At 45.9% G+C, this 19616-nt stretch overlaps 1 protein-coding gene and 1 long non-coding RNA gene across 2 annotated transcripts; one reads left to right on the top strand and one right to left on the bottom strand.

The window, feature by feature from the left end:
* Positions 1 to 2978: 2978 nt before the first annotated feature.
* On the bottom strand, positions 2979 to 11139 carry LOC118080595 (uncharacterized). Its single transcript, XR_009557116.2, has 2 exons — positions 10483 to 11139; positions 2979 to 3162 (listed from the first exon to the last, which is right to left on the bottom strand). It is a non-coding gene; the product is annotated as an uncharacterized LOC118080595 (long non-coding RNA).
* A 66-nt stretch (positions 11140 to 11205) lies between these two features.
* On the top strand, positions 11206 to 19236 carry TMEM115 (transmembrane protein 115). Its single transcript, XM_035106053.3, has 2 exons — positions 11206 to 12745; positions 17588 to 19236. The coding sequence occupies exons 1-2, from the start codon at positions 11892 to 11894 to the stop codon at positions 17799 to 17801; spliced, it is 1068 nt and encodes a 355-aa protein (XP_034961944.3). The 5' UTR covers positions 11206 to 11891; the 3' UTR covers positions 17802 to 19236.
* Positions 19237 to 19616: the final 380 nt, after the last annotated feature.

Below are 19616 nucleotides of genomic sequence, written 5' to 3'. Positions count from 1 at the left end.
CAACCATGTAGAGATAGTTTCCCTGAGCTCAAGCTGGGTAAGAAAACAGTACACCTGAACAAAGTACAGTAAGCAGGAAGGGGCAGATTTAGGGCAGTGTGGCACGCATCTCAGAAAGGTGCCTTCTCAAAGCGCTGTAAGCACTTGCCCAGCTTCAGGAAGGGCTCTGACAGGGTTCCAAGAGTCCTCCTGCCTCCATCCCAAAGCAGGCAAGTGCTTACCAGGCTTTGAGAAGGAGGTAGGAGGATTCCAGGACCCTGCCAGAGCCTCGTGCCTCCAGCCTTGCATAGGGACAGGGCGGCATATTACCAAGGTCCCTCCCTAAAGCAGGCTCACACAGGTGGTTCAGCACTCAAATCCTGTACATCTGTATGCACCCTAAGGTTGTTTTTTTTAAAAAGCTGCTCTACCTCTCACATTTGGTTACAACTGGTAGCAAAGTTGTGAGACAGAAAGATGTGTAGGTGCTGCTGGGGGGCGGGCAGGAACAACTGTGCTGGGTCAGAGCAAAGGACTGTATAGTCCAGCATCCTGTTTCTCAGTGGCCAATCAGATGCCTTTAGGAAACCCCCAAGCACATCAATTTAGTAGCACTCTTCTACTGATGTCCCCCGGCGACTGGTATTCCGAGTCATCTTGCATCTAATACTGGAGGTAATGCGGAGGAGTTTCTCGAGAGCCACTCTAGCTGTGACGTGCGAGCAGTTGTTCAACATTGTCCCAATTCTATCGCATAGTCTCCTAGTGACATGCAGTGATTCTGATGACTGCTACCTAAACTTGTGGAACTCTTGCTTTCCTACTAGCTTAGATTTCAGTGAATCCTTGCTGATGATGGTGGCATTTGTTCAACTGAAACTATGGTGCGTTAAGCCTCCAGTCTACCTTATGGAGATTAGCTCTGCCTGTTTCTGCATTTCCATGCAGCACATCTGTCCTTGTTACAGCTTATAGACCTTCCCAGCACCTGGCTCTGGTCTCCCTGTCAGAGAGGAATGAAGACTGCAGAACAGAGAACACTGGAGATGGAAAGGAAGATGTCCAGTAGCCCAACACCAGACAGAGTACAGATTGCAACACAGCACATTTTCCACTTGGAGTACTTACCCTCATCACACCTGGGTACCAAGGCATTCAGCCTCTTGACTGACTGGTCAGGAAATCAGTACCAGATGTGGTGGAGATGCTGCACTGCTCCCACACCATTCATTTCTATTTGAGGAAGCCATGTTAGATGTCACTGGGTCAGAGCTAAGGCAAAAGGGAACTGGGGTGGAAGGACCCTCTTTCCTATCATACAGTCGAACAGCACCCCTCCCTCATTTTTTCACAATGGTTATATGAATGAAACAAAGGCCTTGTTGCTCTAGGTTTCAAAGCCAAAGCAGGCAAGTATTTGGATGGTGAACTTTTCCTAAGATGAGAAAATGTTGCCCTATTTTCAATGCAAGTGGATGATTCCTTTTTATTTTTTAAGGTTGTTGTTTGTGCATGAGTTGATGGCATCCCAATATGTGCAAGTCTGAAGATGGGTAGAAGTTGTGCTGGTTTATTCCCCTGCCGCAGTAGTGATATTTGCCATTTTAAGAATGAGATCTCCTGGTGTTATGTATAAATGAGTGTACAAGACTGGTCTACGCAACAACCAGCTCTTTCCAAATAGCTGCTTAGAAATATAAATCAGGGCTGGGAAACCCATTCCCAGCACAACTCAGATTATCTGTAGGGTGTCCTAGAGTCTCCCTAGGTCAGAACTATGCCCCCACCAGTCAGAATCACCCATGGGCTGCCCATAAGTCCATCTCCATTTCAGCTTTGTCTGCTGGCAGATGGGGAAGGTACAAAGACAAATAGATTGAGGGAAGCCAAGAGCATGATGGGGTTGCTTGCCTTTTATCTCTAACTTAGAAAAACGGATAACCTCGCAAATCATAGTAACCTATCTTATAATAGGAAAGGAATGGAAATAGCTTCCTAAGCTCTTAGAATGGAGAAATAGTTTCTGGGAGCATGAAATTAGAGAGCCTAAAGGAATTTTACCATGATGTACTATATCTGAAATCAGAAAGGAAAGACACAGAGGTTGCGTGTGTTATTATGAACTTGGGTTGATCATCAAGGTGATTTTCTAAATCCTTGAAGGAGGATGAAGCTGTACAAGATGGGAGTCTATAGGGAGCAATAGACTTGCCCAGTACAGGAAAGTCTGTAGAATGGAGAAGCCTGTAAAATCTTTTGAGATTGCTGGTCATTCCCAATAAGGCATCCTCCTAGCAGATCTCAAAGGGCTGAGCGAATGCTAGTTCAGGCTCCCCTATGTCCCAGTCTGTTCTCACACGTGACTAGCAGTACTGGTGAGACATAGCAATGATTCAACCCACCTCACATGCTTTGTCCATTTTAAAATCCATTTGAGCAAAACAATTTGTGGTAGGGTAAGTGGGTGGGAAAGGGAGGGGGGTCCATGAAAACCCTGAACATGGTCTTGGAAGTTTGACTCCAGAGCCAAGCGGGCAGGGAGGAGATTCACTAATAATGACAAGGTTGATTAAAGGTCATTTTGCTTGTAGCTTTTTCAGTGTGTGTTTGGTTATGTCTATGGGAACTGTGCTTTGACCAGATGGCTGGCTCTGTGTTACCAGGAGTGTGTGTAAATCTGTAGTCTAGTCGGGTGCTGCTCATTTGAGAAAAATGGAAAAAAAACAAATATACATAATTATAAATATATATATATTATATTATATTTTAAGTTAAAAAACAAAAGGGAAAAAAGCAAAACATGAAGTGGCTGTCCTTTCAGCTGCTGGGATCCAATTCCTAACATTCTTCATCTGGAAGTTTTGTTCCCCCTGCTAATTCAAAAAAGGTTGGGTTTTTTTAATTATTATTTGAATCTCTTTTTTGTTGTACAGAAGAGTTGGGAAATTTTAAAAAAGACTAAAATCTTTGTAAAATATTGTGTGCGTGATTCCTTGTAAAATATTTTCAAATTGTTTATTACAGAGGATCAGTTATTAAATAATGTTCATATTTTCACTTCAAATGTGGTGCCTCTTTTACTGGTGGCTCATTTACAACGCATTAAAAATGGTTAGATGAGTAGGTACCTTTCTGGTCTCATGTTCTGATGTTTACTGCTCCTAGTTTCTCACGTTTCAAATCCTAATGAGGAAAATAGAAAAATAGTAAGGATCAATAGAGTTGGGCTGAAAGTTCTATCTCAAACTGTGACGTAGCTTCAGAACTTGGTGAGGGTGGTGAGAGACTTGATTCTTAACCATACTGCTCTTTCCAGCCCTCTGTAAGCATCTACATTTGATCTGGGATAGACCATTTCAGTGTTCTTGCTGGTTAAATGAGATAATCGATCCCCACAGAGGGGTTATTCACCCTGCTTGGCACCAGCCAGTGGAACACAGAAGTGCCTTGCCACTAGAAAGCAGATTCTTTTATAGAAGAGAAACTTACCCAAAGAGCTGGTGTTTAAGACACTTCCCACTTCCTCTCTAAGGAAGATCTTAGTGTGCCTTCTTAGTGAATGGATTCAGGATTATGGAAAAATGACTATTGATGATGATATCAAGACAAAGAGAAGAACGTAAGAGTCCCTTGGATGAGGTCAGTGACCCATCAAGTCCAACACTCATTCTCAAACTGACCAACTAGATGCCTATGAGCAGCCTACAAGCAAGACTTGCTTGCAGCCTACAAGCACTATCCCTTCCTGCTGTTTCCAGCCCCTGGTATTCAGAACCGTACAATGCATGTAGCACATAACCACCAAGAAAGAAGAAAAATGAATACAGAAGCTGTGGGACTCAGGTTCTTCCTGACTCCAGCCCGACTCCCAGGGATCCTGAGCCAGCTGGACAACTGTATGTTGCTTCCTTCCCCCTACGTCGACTACTACTACTACTACTACAACACACATACCAGAAACAGGAGGAGGGGTAAGCAGGTGTCTGTGTTCCTTGGCCCTGGCCTACTAACAGGCCCCCGACACTGGTCTAAGATTTAAAATATTAAAATGGTTGCCTAGAGCTTTCAAACAACATGGAAATGCTTTTATTTGATGTACCTCCTAAAACACACACAAATTGCATTACTTTCTCAGAAACTCTGCCACATGCTGGGAGGTAAATAGATAAAATCTACACCGACTGTTTGTTAGCAGGTCCTTCTGGAGATACACAAAGCCTTGCCAAGTTTGGCTGGTTACATATACAGGCTGATCATTGGGGATCATACAAAGATTTGACTCCAAAATATAAAGGGCCACATCCAATGCTGCAGCTCCACTGGTACACTGGAGCTTCCATTCCAGTTGGGAGGGGGGAATACAGTCGGGATCAGATTTTGGGGTGTGAATGGGGAGGAGAGAAAATGGAAGTCCAATTGCACCAGCACATCTATGCATGCAGAACATTAGATGCCATCCATAGTAGCAAAGCTACTTAACACAGGTGGAGTCCAGAGAGAAAAGTCCTGCTAAGACTTTACTGAGGAAAACTGAATAGAAACAGTATAATTTGAGGAGAAATAAAGAGGTTTTATAGCAGATGACATTTAGCTAACATACAGAGAAAAACTTCAGAACTACACAGCCAATCAGGGCATGTACTATCTCAGTGAGCATCATGCCACTCTGCCTGGTTGCTAAGCAACACTACCCATTCCCATCTTGGTTAGGTGACTTCAACACTGACATAATTAAACCTTAAGTTAAAACTGAATGGTCCCTGCTGTTGCACTTCCAACAAGTATCATAAAATTTGACGCTTTCAATAAACTGTTTCTTTAGAGGAGGTTAATTATTGCCACCAATCTCAAAAGAGAGGTTATTAGGTGAACGGTGTTGTGTAAGTATTATCAGCTTTGCAGATACGCACACACAAAGAAATATTTACTAGCCTGGTTGTCAAGTGCTGACTCGCATCTATATTAGTCATTTATTGTCGCACATTAATGTCCTGAAAGGTGGAGGGAGCTATCTTTCAGTTTACAACTTCTTTGACTAGCTACCTAGCAGCAGGAAGAGGAAAAAATCAGAATGACTTTGCTCACCTGAGTTTGGCAATCTTTATCATGTTTCTGTTAAAAATTCACAAAGGAAACTGACTCAGCTGTTTTATTAAAGACACCTTTGTCCCCATGTAATAAATAAGGTGTCTGCAATTGAGTGCAATAAAAAGATAAATGAGAATTCCCAAAGTCTAGGACATGAGCTTCTCATGTACGGTGGATGTGTTGAACCTATATTTACTTAATGGCAGACAAATCCAAGGAACCAATCTAGCTCCTGCAGAAGCCAGTGGCAAGATTGTTTTGCGTTCAACCAGATACAGGGTAAGATCCAAATGACAAGAGATGCAAATGCTTGGGGTTTCAAAAGGGATAAAGGCAGCCCTTCAACCTGACAGTTACCTCATCAATAATACTCAGAAACAGACTGTAGATCTGGGGTCAAGATAAATTCTACAGCGTGCCTCCACTTCTGGGCCTTTAGCCAGTGTTAGAAACTCAAATATATACCGGTAAACTATAGGCCTGGGCAACGTATCAATACAACTTTAGACGGCGGTATAGCACAGGTAAAACTACCTCCGCTCCCAAGTCCCTCTGCTACCAGCACTGCTTTCAACATCCAACTGCTAGTAGCAGAGGGACTCGAGAGCAGTGGTAGTTTCACCAGTGATATATTGCCAGGTGAAACCGCTATCACTCTGCCCCTCATACTGTAGAGCAGGCGTCGGCAACGTTTTCCGGCCGTGGGCTGGTGCATTCCCACGGACTATCGTCCCTGGGCCGGACATGGGCCAGACATGCACAGAAGCAATTTCCGGCACTGCACTGCCCATGTCCGGGGCGCCGGAAATCGCTTCTGTGGCTGCACAGATGCCGGAAATTGTGTCTGCGCAGAAGTGATTTTTGCCATCTGCGCAAGCGCGATTTCCAGCATCTGCCTAGGCGCCATTTTCGGCGCCACTCAGCAAGTCCCCGCGCCGCACTGCACCGGTTTAGCACAGCATGCGGGGGAGTTGCAGAGCGGGCAGCTCGATGACAGGGTGGCTCGTGGGCTGGATAAACGGCCTCCGTGGGCCGTATATGGCCCATGGGCCAGAGGTTGCTGATGTATGCTGTAGAGGGAGGAGCAAGCTGTAGAGCTGGGCTGATGCAGCTTAGTCCTTCCTCGGCTTCTTTAAACTGCTCCCCCACCCAGTTGAGCCATGGAAAGGAGCTCCAACGCTCCTCCCACTTGCCCACCAGCAAGGGGTGCACTGGGCTGGCTCAGCTGGGGATTGGGAGCCCTTCTGCACCCCAGCTAAGCCATGCAAACAAGCTGCGTTGTCCCAGCCATGAGGCGCTGGGGTGAAACCTCCTCAGCTCCTGCAGTTTCACCGGCACCTCAAGGGCTGAGGCCAATGTAGCTTGTTTTTTCAACATTGCAGTATTACTGCTGGACCACGATGCTTATCTGGTGTTCGCCTTTTTCTGGTGGAATTTACTATAATTATTATTCATTTCATTTCTATAATGCTTTATGTTTTAATGAATGAATCTCAAAATGGTTTATTATACATTAAAACAGCAAATAAAACAATCCAGAAAAAAAACAAATTCAAGCTTCAAGGAAAATATTTCAGATCCTTCTCTAAGTGACATTTTGCTTTCCCCAGTCACCAACCTGGCATCCAGAGATCTCCACGTGGTCAAAATTGGACCCATGCCTATCGCAAAATTCATCCGTCACCTGGCTAGTTTGTAACACTCCCTTTAGCTACCCACATTCTCTGTTTGCACAAAACAAATACATCATGAATACATAGAGATCAACAATAAAAAGAGAAAGAAACTGCATGAGAATAAAATGAGACAGAAAGTGAATTGATGTCGTCAAAGACAGGCCTAATTAAGAGATCAGAACAAACCACCACAGAATTATGGTATAAGGAAGCCTGAGAATAACCTATGCACATGGACAGCTCTATCGATTCACACGAAATTGGGGCCTTCTCAAATAAGTCAAAGCATGCCCCAATTACATTTCAGCCTTGCATGGTGCTTAATAATAGTAATAATAGCATGATAACTCCTCTGCACATAATAGACAGGACAAACAAAATGGAAATAATAGCTGTGCCTCTCTATACCTCCACTCCCTTTTTAAATATACACAGCTGTGTGATTCAGAGGGTGTGCACAACTTCCAAAGTGAAAAAAACAACCTAGTCAACTGTTCAGATGTACATTACCAAGAAAGATGCATGTCCCATGTGCCTAGATATCTGTGTGTAACTCTGAAGTCTGTTGCACTACACAAATCAAAATAAGAGACACGACATTCAGTTGCCTACAATATTTTTGTGGATTCAAAGTATGTGGTCAAGAGAGCAGGGTGCCACTGAAATAAGTCCTAGATAAAAGATAATTGCAAAAATATTTTCTCATAACAGCTGTTGAGTATTTTGTAAATGCTAGTAACTGAAGTCTACAGAGAACTTGACTGGCATTAATCCACAATCAAGTTTGCAACTAATAAGCATTCATAATTAGGTCCATCGTTTCTTTCATTTCACAGGATCACAATTCCACTTTAAATCAGGACTGTATTGTGATGACTAAAACATTGGAAGAAGAGGTGCTAATTCAGAAGGATGTACACTGCAGAGCTGTTTGCACACCACATAGACCAGGCATCCCCAAACTGTGGCCCTCCAGATGTTTTGGCCTACAACTCCCATGATCCCTAGCTAACGGGACCAGTGGTCAGGGAAGATGGGAATTGTGGTCCAAAACATCTGGAGGGCTGAAGTTTGGGGATGCCTGACATAGACTAACAAAGCATCTATCCAATGCTAGTCCTACTCAGAGTAGACCAATTCCAAGTTAACAGACATGACTAATGCAGGTTTTTCACTTTTAATGGGTCTATTCTGAGTAGGACGTCTTTGGATACAACCCTCACTAATTTTACTTTATCATTACATGTTGAAGGAAATGCAAATCTGAAATGAGAAAAAAATACTGAATTCAAGGACACTGTGATAAAACCACATTTTGAAGTCCACACACTTGTCAGCCCCCCCTTAACCATGCACGACACTTTACTGAGATAATGAAACAAGGTGTGTTGAACATTCGAAGAGTGCTATGCAAATGTTATGTATTATGACATCAGCCCCAACGCACGCTTTAATCATACAACACTGGCTGGTCTAGGATATGTCACACACAAGATAGAATATTTGCTATGACATAGAAAATATAGCCACTTTTCTCCTGTTGTGTGAGAAGATATTACAGTGGAACCTCGGGTTACGGCAGGGATCTGTTCTGGAGACCCCGCTGCAACCCGAAAACGACGCAACCCAAAGCATCGAATCTGCACACACACGCGATTTAGCGTTTCTGCGCATGTGCAGATGTGATTTAGTGCTTCTGCACATGCACGAATGGCGTGAACCCGGAAGTAACCCATTCCAGTACTTCCGGGTTTGCACCCGTCTCAAGCCGAGGGTGACGTAAACCAGAGGCAACGTAACCCGAGGCTCCACTGTATCTCCCCATAGAAGAACACACCATAGTCAAGGGCCTCAGTTTGTGGTGTTGGCTACTTGGTAGCATCCTGGCTTATCCAGTCCTTGGAGAAACAATGAAGAAAAACTGGTTTCTGTTTGCAATTCCAGGAGGGTAGCTGAGTCTTTTGCAGCAAAAACCACAAAGAGTATTATGGCAGATTAACTTCTGCAGACAAAATGGGCTCAGGCCCACAATTTTGTCCATCTTTCTAGTGCCACATTACACTTTGCTGATTTCTGTTTATGTCACATGTATTGCTGTGTGTTTCCAGACACTAAAGTACAAAGTCATGTATCACTTTTGCTACTGACCAGACTCCATGTTTGTAAGAAAGTAATCAGGAGGCTTTGTACTTTTGCTCCTATGCCTTTGCATTCTCCTAGAGCAAGTAACTTTACTAGTTTTCTCATAAAGGTGTTTACCTCACATGTACTTAGGAAACAAAGTTCTGCATTCCATTCTAAATTGTTGGCACACAAACTTTTTAGTAATTATTACATCCGCCAGGGGGTAATTCCTTCATGAGAAATAGAGGCTGGCATATTGGAATACAAAACAGTTTTATGAAACTTAAGCAGGAACTACATATAAACTGAAGGGGGAAGAGTTGCAGGGAGAATTGATAGTTGGGGGAAGCGTTAAGCAACCCTACCCTGACCACCATTCCCTCCATTCCTGTGTTTACAAGGTTAGCATGTACTTCTGCTCTCAATTACATTGCTATAAAAAAATTGAGCCTTTTAAATTTTAAAAAATTAGTTGTCTAGTTATCCTGAGTTGGTAACTGTCAGGGGGTCTCTTTACAGAGAGCCCCCTCCCATCATCTTCACCAGCTCTTCTCCCAGCAGCAGCATCAGTAGCGAGTCAGAAGAAAGGAATGAGGAAGTGAGCAGAGAGGGGGCTCTCGCATGTTAGAGAGCCAAGAACCGCTCTGAGGGAGAGCAAGGGGAGGAGGACTTGAGACAGCTATCAGACACAGGGAGGCCATTTTCCCCGACGCCCGAATTGAGGCGTGTGCCCACCAGCTAAGGGGCGGCGCTTTGGGATGCCCAGGCTTTTATGCTGGGCAAAAACCAGGAAGCCATTGCGGGGTTCTGACACGGACTGAGCAGTCATGTTTGCCAATACTCTTGCACTGTAAATAGTATGCACAATAAAACGCTGAAATACAAGATGGAGTGGAGTGTCTTTACTCAAGAGTAGCCGCAACCTTCTCTGACAGTAACATTGCTCTAATTTAGGCATCCCCAAACTGCGGCCCTCCAGATGTTTTGGCCTACAACTCCCATGATCCCTAGCTAACAGGACCAGTGGTCAGGGATGATGGGAATTGTAGTCCAAAACATCTGGAAGGCCGAAGTTTGGGGGTGCCTGCTCTAACTACTGTGAATGATATGAAATGGGAAATAAAACAGCAAATGCTCCTTAAATTAAACAGACACATTGCAGTCATTGTAAAGTGTATATTTTTCCTGTTCACTTCTGTAGCAGAAACGTGATCAACTGCTTAACTCTCCCACTTGTACAATGCCCAGTCCAATTCTATGCATGTCTACAAAAGCATATCCCAATGAACTGAGGGTCTAAAGGACAGTAACCCTTAAAGTGCCTGAACTTGGCTGGATAGTGCCCACCGTTTTTTTTTCAAAATTAAACTCTGAATGTAACAAAGTGCAGGCCATAACTGGACTTGGCTGAGCCTTGCATAACCACCACAAATTGAAATGTCGCTATAAGGGGCATCTATTTAAAAGGGGGAATACTGTATCCCTGTGGAAACTTCATCGCACAGAGGATGTAACAGCAGAAAATCAATTCTGGGCCTCATTTTCCACACCATTCTGAATCCCTCCCAATTTTCTCATGATAAATAGAAAGGGTGTATCAGAGCTTTGAACTAACCCTCTCTGAAGCCCGAAACTGTATAGCTTCATCCTCTGCAGATTTACACAGAAATATGTCTTCGCGAGTTCAGTTCGGCTGACTCCCAAGTGTGCACAGCTTTACTTTTTCAGAAGCGCAGACGTGCTAAAGGCCTTGGAAATTCACAGCTGTAGCTGTGTATTTAATATACTGCAACCTTTGGCTTCGTTTCTCGTTCTCGAAATACGTGCTGCCTTTTACTCGGCAGGGCGGCGCCGTTAAACTAAACGGAATGGATTTCACTTGCGACTAAAAATGCTTTGGAGAGGGCTGCACCCCTCCACCAACCACCCACCCAGGAGGGCGGGCTTCCTATTCCTGCATGCACGTGCCAATGCTTTCGGTCCTTTGCCAAGCACAAGCTACCGTGACGAGGCAAAGCAAACGGGAGGAGGAGGAGATCCTGTGGGTGACGCCGCCACTCCGCCAAGCGGCCAGACCAGCTTCCTAATCTGCTCGCCAACGACCATTGCGCTTTGGGCCGCAAGAGCCGCGCCCTACCCGGCCGCTTTTTCCTCACAGCCGGGACGCCTCCTAAGCCCCCGCCTCCCAGGCGCCTCTTTGTCCCGCCCCCACTCCCGCGCTTCCCGGCGCAGACGCCGCAACCCGATGCATGCTGGGATTCGCAGTCCTCTCGCCGCGGGCAGCACCTGCCGCGCGCTAGGGCCGAGCCTCCATTTCCCGGCGTGCCCCGCGCAACTCATAGAACAGCCACGCGTGCGCAGCTGTGCTGTTTGTTTGCGTCTGAGCGGATCCCTGCTGAGGAGCGGAGTGCTGGCCTGGAGAGGGAAGTGGCGGCGAGAAGGCTCCTGGGAGTCGGCCTCAACCAGAGCGGCCGAGGCCCCGGCTTCCGGAGGCGAGCAGGCCGAAGCGAGGCCTTCCCTGAGTGGCCCCAGCCCCCGCCGGCGGGCTGAATGGGGCTTGCGCGGGGCTCGGCTGCGGGAGGGAGCGAGCTGCGCCTCCGCTTTGCCCGTCCCGTGAGCTCCGGAGCGCGCGCCTCTCTCGCTCCGCTCCGCTAAGGAAGCCGCCCTCGGTGGGTGCTGCAGGGCCGCGCTTGTGCGGCGGGGAGAGGGTGCAGCGGTCCCTCCTCGGGAGCAAAGGAAAGTAGGGCGCGAAGGTGCCCATGTTTCCCATTCGGGACGAAGCCGGATAAAAGGCCTTTCCTTCCTCCTCCTCCTCCTCCATACAGAGCTGCCTGTGGCTTAAGCAGCTGTCGCCTCCGTTTGGGCGATCCGTGGAAGGCGGCGATGGAATCGACCGCGAATCCGTGCTAAGGAAAAGAAAGGGGGTTTTCCGGGCCACCAACAACGCCTTAACCCCTCGCCCCTCAAGCGAAGACTCTTGGACCTTGGACCCTGACTCGTGGGGCAGGGCTTGTGGGTATAAAGATGAACAGATACCTCCCAGTAGCTCGGCAACACTTCTTGGCTGCTCTGGCCAGCACCAGTGTCGTGGTGAAGTCCATATGTGCCATCGTCATCTTGCTCTACTTTCTCTCCTTTGCTGTGGACACTGTGTATGGGCTCGGGGTGACGCCTGGGTTTCTCTTCCCGCCCAACTTTTGGATTTGGACATTAGCAACCCACAGTGTGGTGGAAGAACACATCTGGGATGTAGGTGTGAGCCTGGCTACTATAGTGGTGGCAGGGAGGCTGCTGGAGCCACTATGGGGAGCCCTGGAGCTCTTGATCTTCTTTGCAGTGGTGAATGTATCAGTGGGGCTTCTGGGGGCCTTTGCTTATCTTCTCACCTATATGGCATCATTCAATCTTTCTTACCTGTTTACCGTTCGCATCTATGGCATGTTGGGCTTCCTTGGTGGTGTCTTGGTGGCTCTCAAACAGACCATGGGTGACAGTACTGTCTTGAAGGTACCTCAGGTACGGATGAAGGTTGTTCCCATGCTTTTGCTCCTGATCCTGGCGGTTCTGAGATTGACCACCCTCATCGAAAGCAATGTCTTGGCCTCTTATGGTTTTGGAGTCCTCTCCAGTTGGATATATCTCCGTTTTTACCAAAGGCACAGCCGAGGACGTGGTGATATGTCAGACCACTTTGCATTTGCCACATTTTTCCCTGAGATCCTACAACCAGTAGTTGGCTTCCTAGCCAACCTTGTGCACAGCATCTTGGTCAAAGTGAAAGTCTGTCGAAAAACAGTGAAACGTTATGATGTTGGTGCCCCTTCATCTATTACTATCAGCCTACCAGGAACAGATCCTCAGGATGCTGAACGGAGAAGGTAATATTCCTGCAATATAAAACTTTCTGGAGACTACATATATCCACTGTTGAATATTGGTGAGAAGGAAATGGAGAAGTAATCTAATTCAATATTTTAAAAGTGTCTTCCATATTGCTGGTATTCCATTTGTGCCTATCAGGATCTTTAAAAAATAATAATTCTGGGGATTCAAGATTTCTTTGAAGCTCAGTGTGCTTGTTCTGTCTTTGTATAGGAGTAGCCCAGTTGTGCGGGACGCGGGTGGTGCTGTGGTCTAAACCACAGAGCCTAGGGCTTGCCGATCAGAAGGTTGGCGGTTCGAATCTCCACAGCGGAGTGAGCTCCCATTGTTTGGTCCCAGCTCCTGCCCACCTAGCAGTTCGAAAGCATGTCAAAGTGCAAGTAGATAAATAGGTACCGCTCTGGTGGGAAGGTAAATGGCATTTCTGTGTGCTGCTCTGGTTCGCCAGAAGCAGCTTAGTCATGCTGGCCACATGACCTGGAAGCTGTCTGTGGACAAACGCCGGCTCTCTTGGCCTATAGAGCGAGATGAGCGCGCAACCCCAGAGTCATCCGCAACTAGACCTAACGGTCAAGGGTACCTTTACCTTTAGCCCAGTTGTAGTCAGCAGGCTGATGTACTTAGTATGTCCTTACCTTATGCACCTAGTGATTCAGCAAACAGTACGTGCTGGGCTGTCCCTGCAGGGAACACTTGTCTGCTACAATTCCTTCATGTCACTTCAGATGTGTATGCAAACAGATGGGAAATGTGAACATAGGAGTTGATAGTTTGAGGTCTCCATGTTAAGTTTCCCCCATGTACTTGCATAGGTACTTCTCTCCCTTTTACACATTGCAGAAACAACATGGTGCTGTGGAAATGCAGGGGTTGTCTGTAGCAAATTTTAGAAAATCTGAAAATACACCACAAACAGTATTAGAAACTAGCCAGGCAACAGGTGCATTTTATGACTAGTGTGGATCCAATTGCGACCACATGGAGATCTCTGGATGCCAGGTTGGTGATCGGGAAAAGCAAAATGTCACTTAGAGAACGACCTGAGATATTTTCCTTGAAGCTTGAATTTGTTTTATTCTGGATTGTTTTGTTTGATGTTATAATATGTAGTAAACCGCTTTGAGTTTCATTCTTTAAAATATAAAGCAATGTAGAAATTTAAGTGATAATAATAGTAATAAATTCAACTGGGGGAAAAGAGCCTAGACATTCCATTATGGTGCCTGTAACCTACAGCTTATATATCAGAAATTCTAACATTGACTGCAAATACACTAACTAGTTCAGACCTATGAAGAGAAGTTGCATAATTTTTTCTTTGTGCACAGAATCCATACAAAAACGTAGAATCCATACAAATACTTGTTTTAAAAAACAAGCAAAAACCTTTAAAAGTCAAAACTATTAATATTTTGTTGTTATAATAAGTATATTAATGAGTATTTAGATGTTCTAGTAAACGTAGGTGTAATTAACTGAATGTGAGAATAGCACTGCTGCTGAAATAAAAACAATAAAATTTACTCCTCTGTCAAACTGAAGAGCTTAACAGTGCAGTTCTGAGTTTCTACATTTACTTGGGAGTAAGTTCCGCCATAGGATTGTAGCCAGCTTGTCCTTTGCCATCGATTGTAGAGTAGTCATGTTTTTGTAGTCACACTACAAGAACGTTTCTTAAAAAAAGAAATTCTAAGATCTGTTTTTGGTTCACAAACAACCAAAAACTCTTCTTTGCAAACTGTCTAGTTCAGGCATCCCCAAACTTTGGCCCTCCAGATGTTTTGGCCTACAACTCCCATGATCCCTAGTTAACAGGACCAGTTGTTGGGGAAGATGGGAATTGTAGTCCAAAACATCTGGAGGGCCAAAGTTTGGGGATGCCTGGTCTACTTAAACACTGCCAGTGAGTGTCCAACTTAAAATCTTATTGTGTTTTTCATAGATTACTAGCATACATTTTTAAAAATGCAAAAGTGTACAGTAGTACCTCGTGTTACGTACTTAATCCGTTCCGGAGGTCCGTTCGTAACAGGAAACGGCTCGTAACATGAAGCACGCTTTCTCTAATGGCGCCTCCTGCTGCTGCCGGAGCACAACTTCCGCTCGCATCCTAGGGCAAAGGTCGCAACAAGGGGCATCTACTTCCAGGTTAGCGGAACACATAACCCACAACATTCGTAAGGGGAACGATACGTAATATGAGGTACCACTGTATACTTTTATCTTGCTTTAGTCCTGTTTGAAGACTGTAGGAATCCGGAATTTTAGTAGTCTAAAGCAAGTCAGCAATTTCAGTAATTGCCACACCTATATATGTCTCTTCCTTTAAACTTAAGTTTCGCATTTCCAAATGAAAGAGCTGAAGGAATCTGATTTTGAAAGTTATTATTGTGCACTTTACACCAGGGGTCCCCAAACTTGCCTGGCTTTGGGCCGGTTCCCCCGGCACCGATTGTGCGGTGGGCCAGAGGGCGGGGGAATGCGCTCCCATACATGCGCACACTCGCTTTTTCTGGCGCGGCGCCGAAAATGGCTTCTACGCATGCGCAGACGTCATTTCCGGTGCACTTCCGGGTCGGCGTGGCACCAGAAATATCTTGTGTGCATGCATATGGGAACTTGTTCCCCCACCCTCCGGCCTGCGTGTGCACACAAGCTATTTTTGGCGCTGTGCCAACCCGGAGATGGGCAACCGCAGCGCGCCAGTAAGAGCGGGCGGCGGGGGCCGCACAGTTGGCTCGCACGGGCCACATCTGGCCCCCGGGCCATAGTTTGGGGACCCCTGCTTTACACCATCAAAATGCAGAACTCTGAATGCCCAGAGCAAATTGAATGATTAAGTCAAGTTGTCAGGCAGTTAATAGCACTGTGTGTGTAAGATATAATTGTGTTCAGCGCGTTCCACTAATACAGCTTTCAGCAGTGTTCAGCTTTGAAGCATTTTTGACAAAGCTAGGTGTGATTTTTAACTATGTTGCCTAAAATATAGGTGTTAAAATCACCTACTACAACATTGTGCTAAATGAGCCAACTATTGCCCCAATTACATATGCAGAAGATCTATTGTGTCTGTTAAAGGCTTGCCAGCTTTCTTCAGCTTAGATAAGCTTATCCCACATGTCCCAATGGCATGCTTGGAGCTCTGCCATTGGCACAAAGGGAGCCTTGCTCGCACAGGAGCTCCAAGCAGAATGGATATGACAAATCCCTTACTATTTTCTTCAAGGAAAGCAAAGACTCCACATGTATTCATTTTGTGCTAGTAAAATACTCACTTTAAGAATGGAAATATTCTGTAAGCTAGGGATTGGTGCTCTGAATATTGTTGGCCTCAAACTCTCCATCAGCGCCCCCAGCCAGCATGGCCAGTGCTCAGGAATGATGGACACTGCAGGTCAGCAATCCCTGGAGGGCTCAAGGTTAGCCCCCCCCCTGTTTTTTTAGGGGTTCTGCATGCATATTGGAACAATTGAATGATGACTATCTGATTATGATGAGCAATTTGGTGCAGATCTAAATAATTATTTGATTGTATCAAAGGCAGAAGTAGATAGGACCCAGCAAGACTACCTCTTCTCTGAATATCAAGGTTAAGTGCTGGTACATCTGAGAATAGGGAACTTGTAGCTGTACATATGCTGGTAGAATCCAGCTCCTGTCAGCCCCAAACAGCATGACTAATTGATAGGGGTGACAGAATTTAGAGGCCAGTGACATCTGGAGGTCACAGGTTCCTCATGCCTGTGAAGATTATCAGAATAGCTGAATGTAGCCTTGAATGCTGTTTTTAGGTGAAAATGAGGAAATACAACATTTCCAAAATGGTTGTTGTTGGCATCCGTCTATATCGAGAAGCAATGGAATGCACTTCCGGGGTGAAGTAAAACCGCTGCGTTAGCAGCACCGAAGTGACCTCCCCAGGGCTCAAGCCTGGGCAGTGTGTATGGTGGTCCTGGGCTGCTCAGACAACAAGACCCCCCTCTTGGCCTCGCTGACGTGGTCCAAAGGGAAGCAGAGCAATGTTCGGTACCAGCATGGCTGCAGGAGTTGCCAGAAAGAGACATACGAGGAACCATCCAACAGTCTTAGGGACTCCCTCCAGATTTGTGTAGGGTTTACTCCTAAGCTTTTTCATCTCCTGGAGATATCCCACAAGGCAGCAGAGGTTTAGAATCAGAGTTTTCCTTCTCATAGATGTTTTGCCTTCCCAGGTTGACAAGCTCCATCTGCCTCTCACTTCCCTCTACAGCATGTGTGGAAACTGCCTTCTTGACCGCTCATCCGCTCTATCCGCTGGAGCCTGTCTTTGCATGCAAAGGAATTCCCTAACTCACTAAGGGTTTGACACCCATCAGCTACCCTCATCTGGTTTAGCCAGCCAGTCAAAGTCATTTATTGGGGTGTGGCCGCTGTCGCATGCTGAGAGTTTCTAGGAGCCACAGGTGAGAGTTGAGTGCAGGATGGGGACCAAAGGTGGACCAACTGCCCCAGAAGGAGCACGATGTGTGCTGCAGTTTGACTTCACCTCAGAGACACATTCCATTGTCTGCCATGACAGACATATGCCAACAGCAACAACATCTCTGCTTGCAACGGCACATCATTTTGCATGCTGTTGCTCACAGAGCCATCTCCACTTCCACTCTCAATGCACATGACTGGGGTTGTGCTTTCTATCCATGGAGGGTTGGCCAAGGGTGTCTGTGGCCTTCCCAGCCTTAGAGGGTCTCTGGACTCCTTTGGTGACTTGCACTAGAAAATACCCCTCTCATGAAATGTATGCCACTTAATATGCAAACTAACCTACATTCACTATGGGTCATTTTCTCATTCTGTAGACAACTGGCCCTGAAGGCACTGAATGAGCGGTTGAAGCGTGTAGAAGATCAGTCGTCATGGCCCAGCATGGAGGATGAAGAAGAAGAAGAAGAAAACATCAAGGCTGATACTCCATTGCTCCCCGAGAAGAGCCGGGACTCTGTCACTGCAGGGAAAGCAGGCAGCCAGGAGTCCAGCCTCATTACCTTTGAGGATGCTCCCTCTCAGTTGTGACCATGAGGCACCTGCCCTCCTCTTCTACGTGTCCCTGTGTGCCAGAGCTGCTAATGATCCTTCACATGCCCTTCCTCACAGTGCTGCCTGTTCTGCAGGAAGCAAAACACTGTGCCTGCTGGCCCTGAGGGAGACCACATGTCCCTTCCAACATTTATCCGCCACACTTGGCTGATGCCAAGTCCCAGGACTCATGGTGAAAACTGTTTGCACAGATCTGGGATTTGGGTTGTTGTCATCAGAGGGATGCCTGGAATTGAGAATTTCTCAGAATTGGCAGGCCAGAGGGAGAGCTGCATCTCTTCAGCCCAATAAGGAGCGTTCATCTGAATAAAGCAACCTGCAAAATCTCCAACAAGTAGCTGCCATTGTGGCTATTATCACATGTATGTGTGTGCGTGTTTAGCTCCTTCTGGCTGGCAGTTCCAGTCAACCTGTGGGGGGGCCCTGGCTTGCCCAGCCTGGCTCCTGGTTTTGAGCTGTAACTGCTAGGCCACTGTATAAGCCCACCAGGGCATCCCAGAGCAAGCTCAGCAAGCAACACAGCACTTTCCCTCTTGATTTTATTTTACCTTGGCAGCATTGGTTGTCAAAACAACTCTGCAACCCCCCCCCCTTTTCCTTTCAGAGTTGGCTTTGTTGTTGATTAAACGAGCAAGCACTTTAAACAAATGCTTTGCTGTATTAACCCTCCCTCCTTACAGATTTGGTAGCCCTGGGGAGCTCTGCCAAAACAAGTTGCTGGGTTAGGCATTCGCAGAACCAGCAGCTTAAAGCCTTTTTAGTAACAGCATAGCCACTCGGTCCACCTCTTGAATTCTTGACAGTGATGGCTTTAGGGATAAAGAGCAGGTTGCTACTAGTATGTGGACTACCTTGTGGAAAAGCATTCTCTCAGATTTTCCATAGGACTCAGAGGGAATTAATTTCATTTCTGTTCTTTAGCCTTTGGTGGTTCTTCATTTTCCTTTTGCGGTGATTCAAATGACAAAGCTGCTTTGTCTTAGGTGGGGTGCCCATACATTCACAGGGTGTTGAAATGAACTCCTTGCTACAGTAGAATATATGTTGCTGGTTCTGTATTATTTTTAAAGGTGCTTTTTGTGGGACCCTTAACATTTCTTCTGATGCCTGCTTTTTCTCTTTGGTTAGATCTTTATTAGCCTCTTCCTCTCCTCTGGGATGAGATGCTTTTTCTTCCCTTTCTTTTTTTGTGGGTTGGCAAGGCCTAAGATGTTTTGCCTTGACACCCAACCCCAAAGTATCCCAAAGGGTACAACTCACCCAGCTGGAGGACTGGGTGAGGGGACACTTAGCAGAACAGGAAGAGAGTGTGAGACAATGTTGTGATAATTTTTTTAAAGGACCACATGAGGTTTTGTCAACCAGGTAATGAAACACAATTTCAGTATCAATAAACAGTTCTTTTGAAGAATGTTTCTTGATTGGCTTTGTAAAATATGACCATGTAAGCCTCCTAGTTGGAGTCCCTAGCTTCCAAATGTTGGGGTCTTGTCTTCTTTTGTGGGCTCACTCAAGACAGCTTTACAGCTGAAGAACACAGACACAAGGCTGAAAAGGCTTTCAAGCAATTTAGGGAAGAGATTAGCTTTACTGGCATAAAAGACTGAAGGACAGTCACTTCACTTCTGAAGGCTTGACTTTTGACATCTTTTCAGGTAACTTCTAAGTCTTCTTATATTTCTATCCTGCTTTTATCTAGGGTGTTGTTGTTTTCCTCGCCCCTTTTCACCCCTGCAGCATCCGTGTAAGGTACCACTATGCAGTAATGGGTGGCCCAGGTTTGCCCAGGGA

Source organism: Zootoca vivipara, chromosome 2 (assembly GCF_965207765.1).
Source record: "Zootoca vivipara chromosome 2, rZooViv2.hap1.1, whole genome shotgun sequence".
NCBI lineage: Eukaryota > Metazoa > Chordata > Lepidosauria > Squamata > Lacertidae > Zootoca > Zootoca vivipara.
This window is presented reverse-complemented; position numbering and strand designations above follow the sequence as displayed.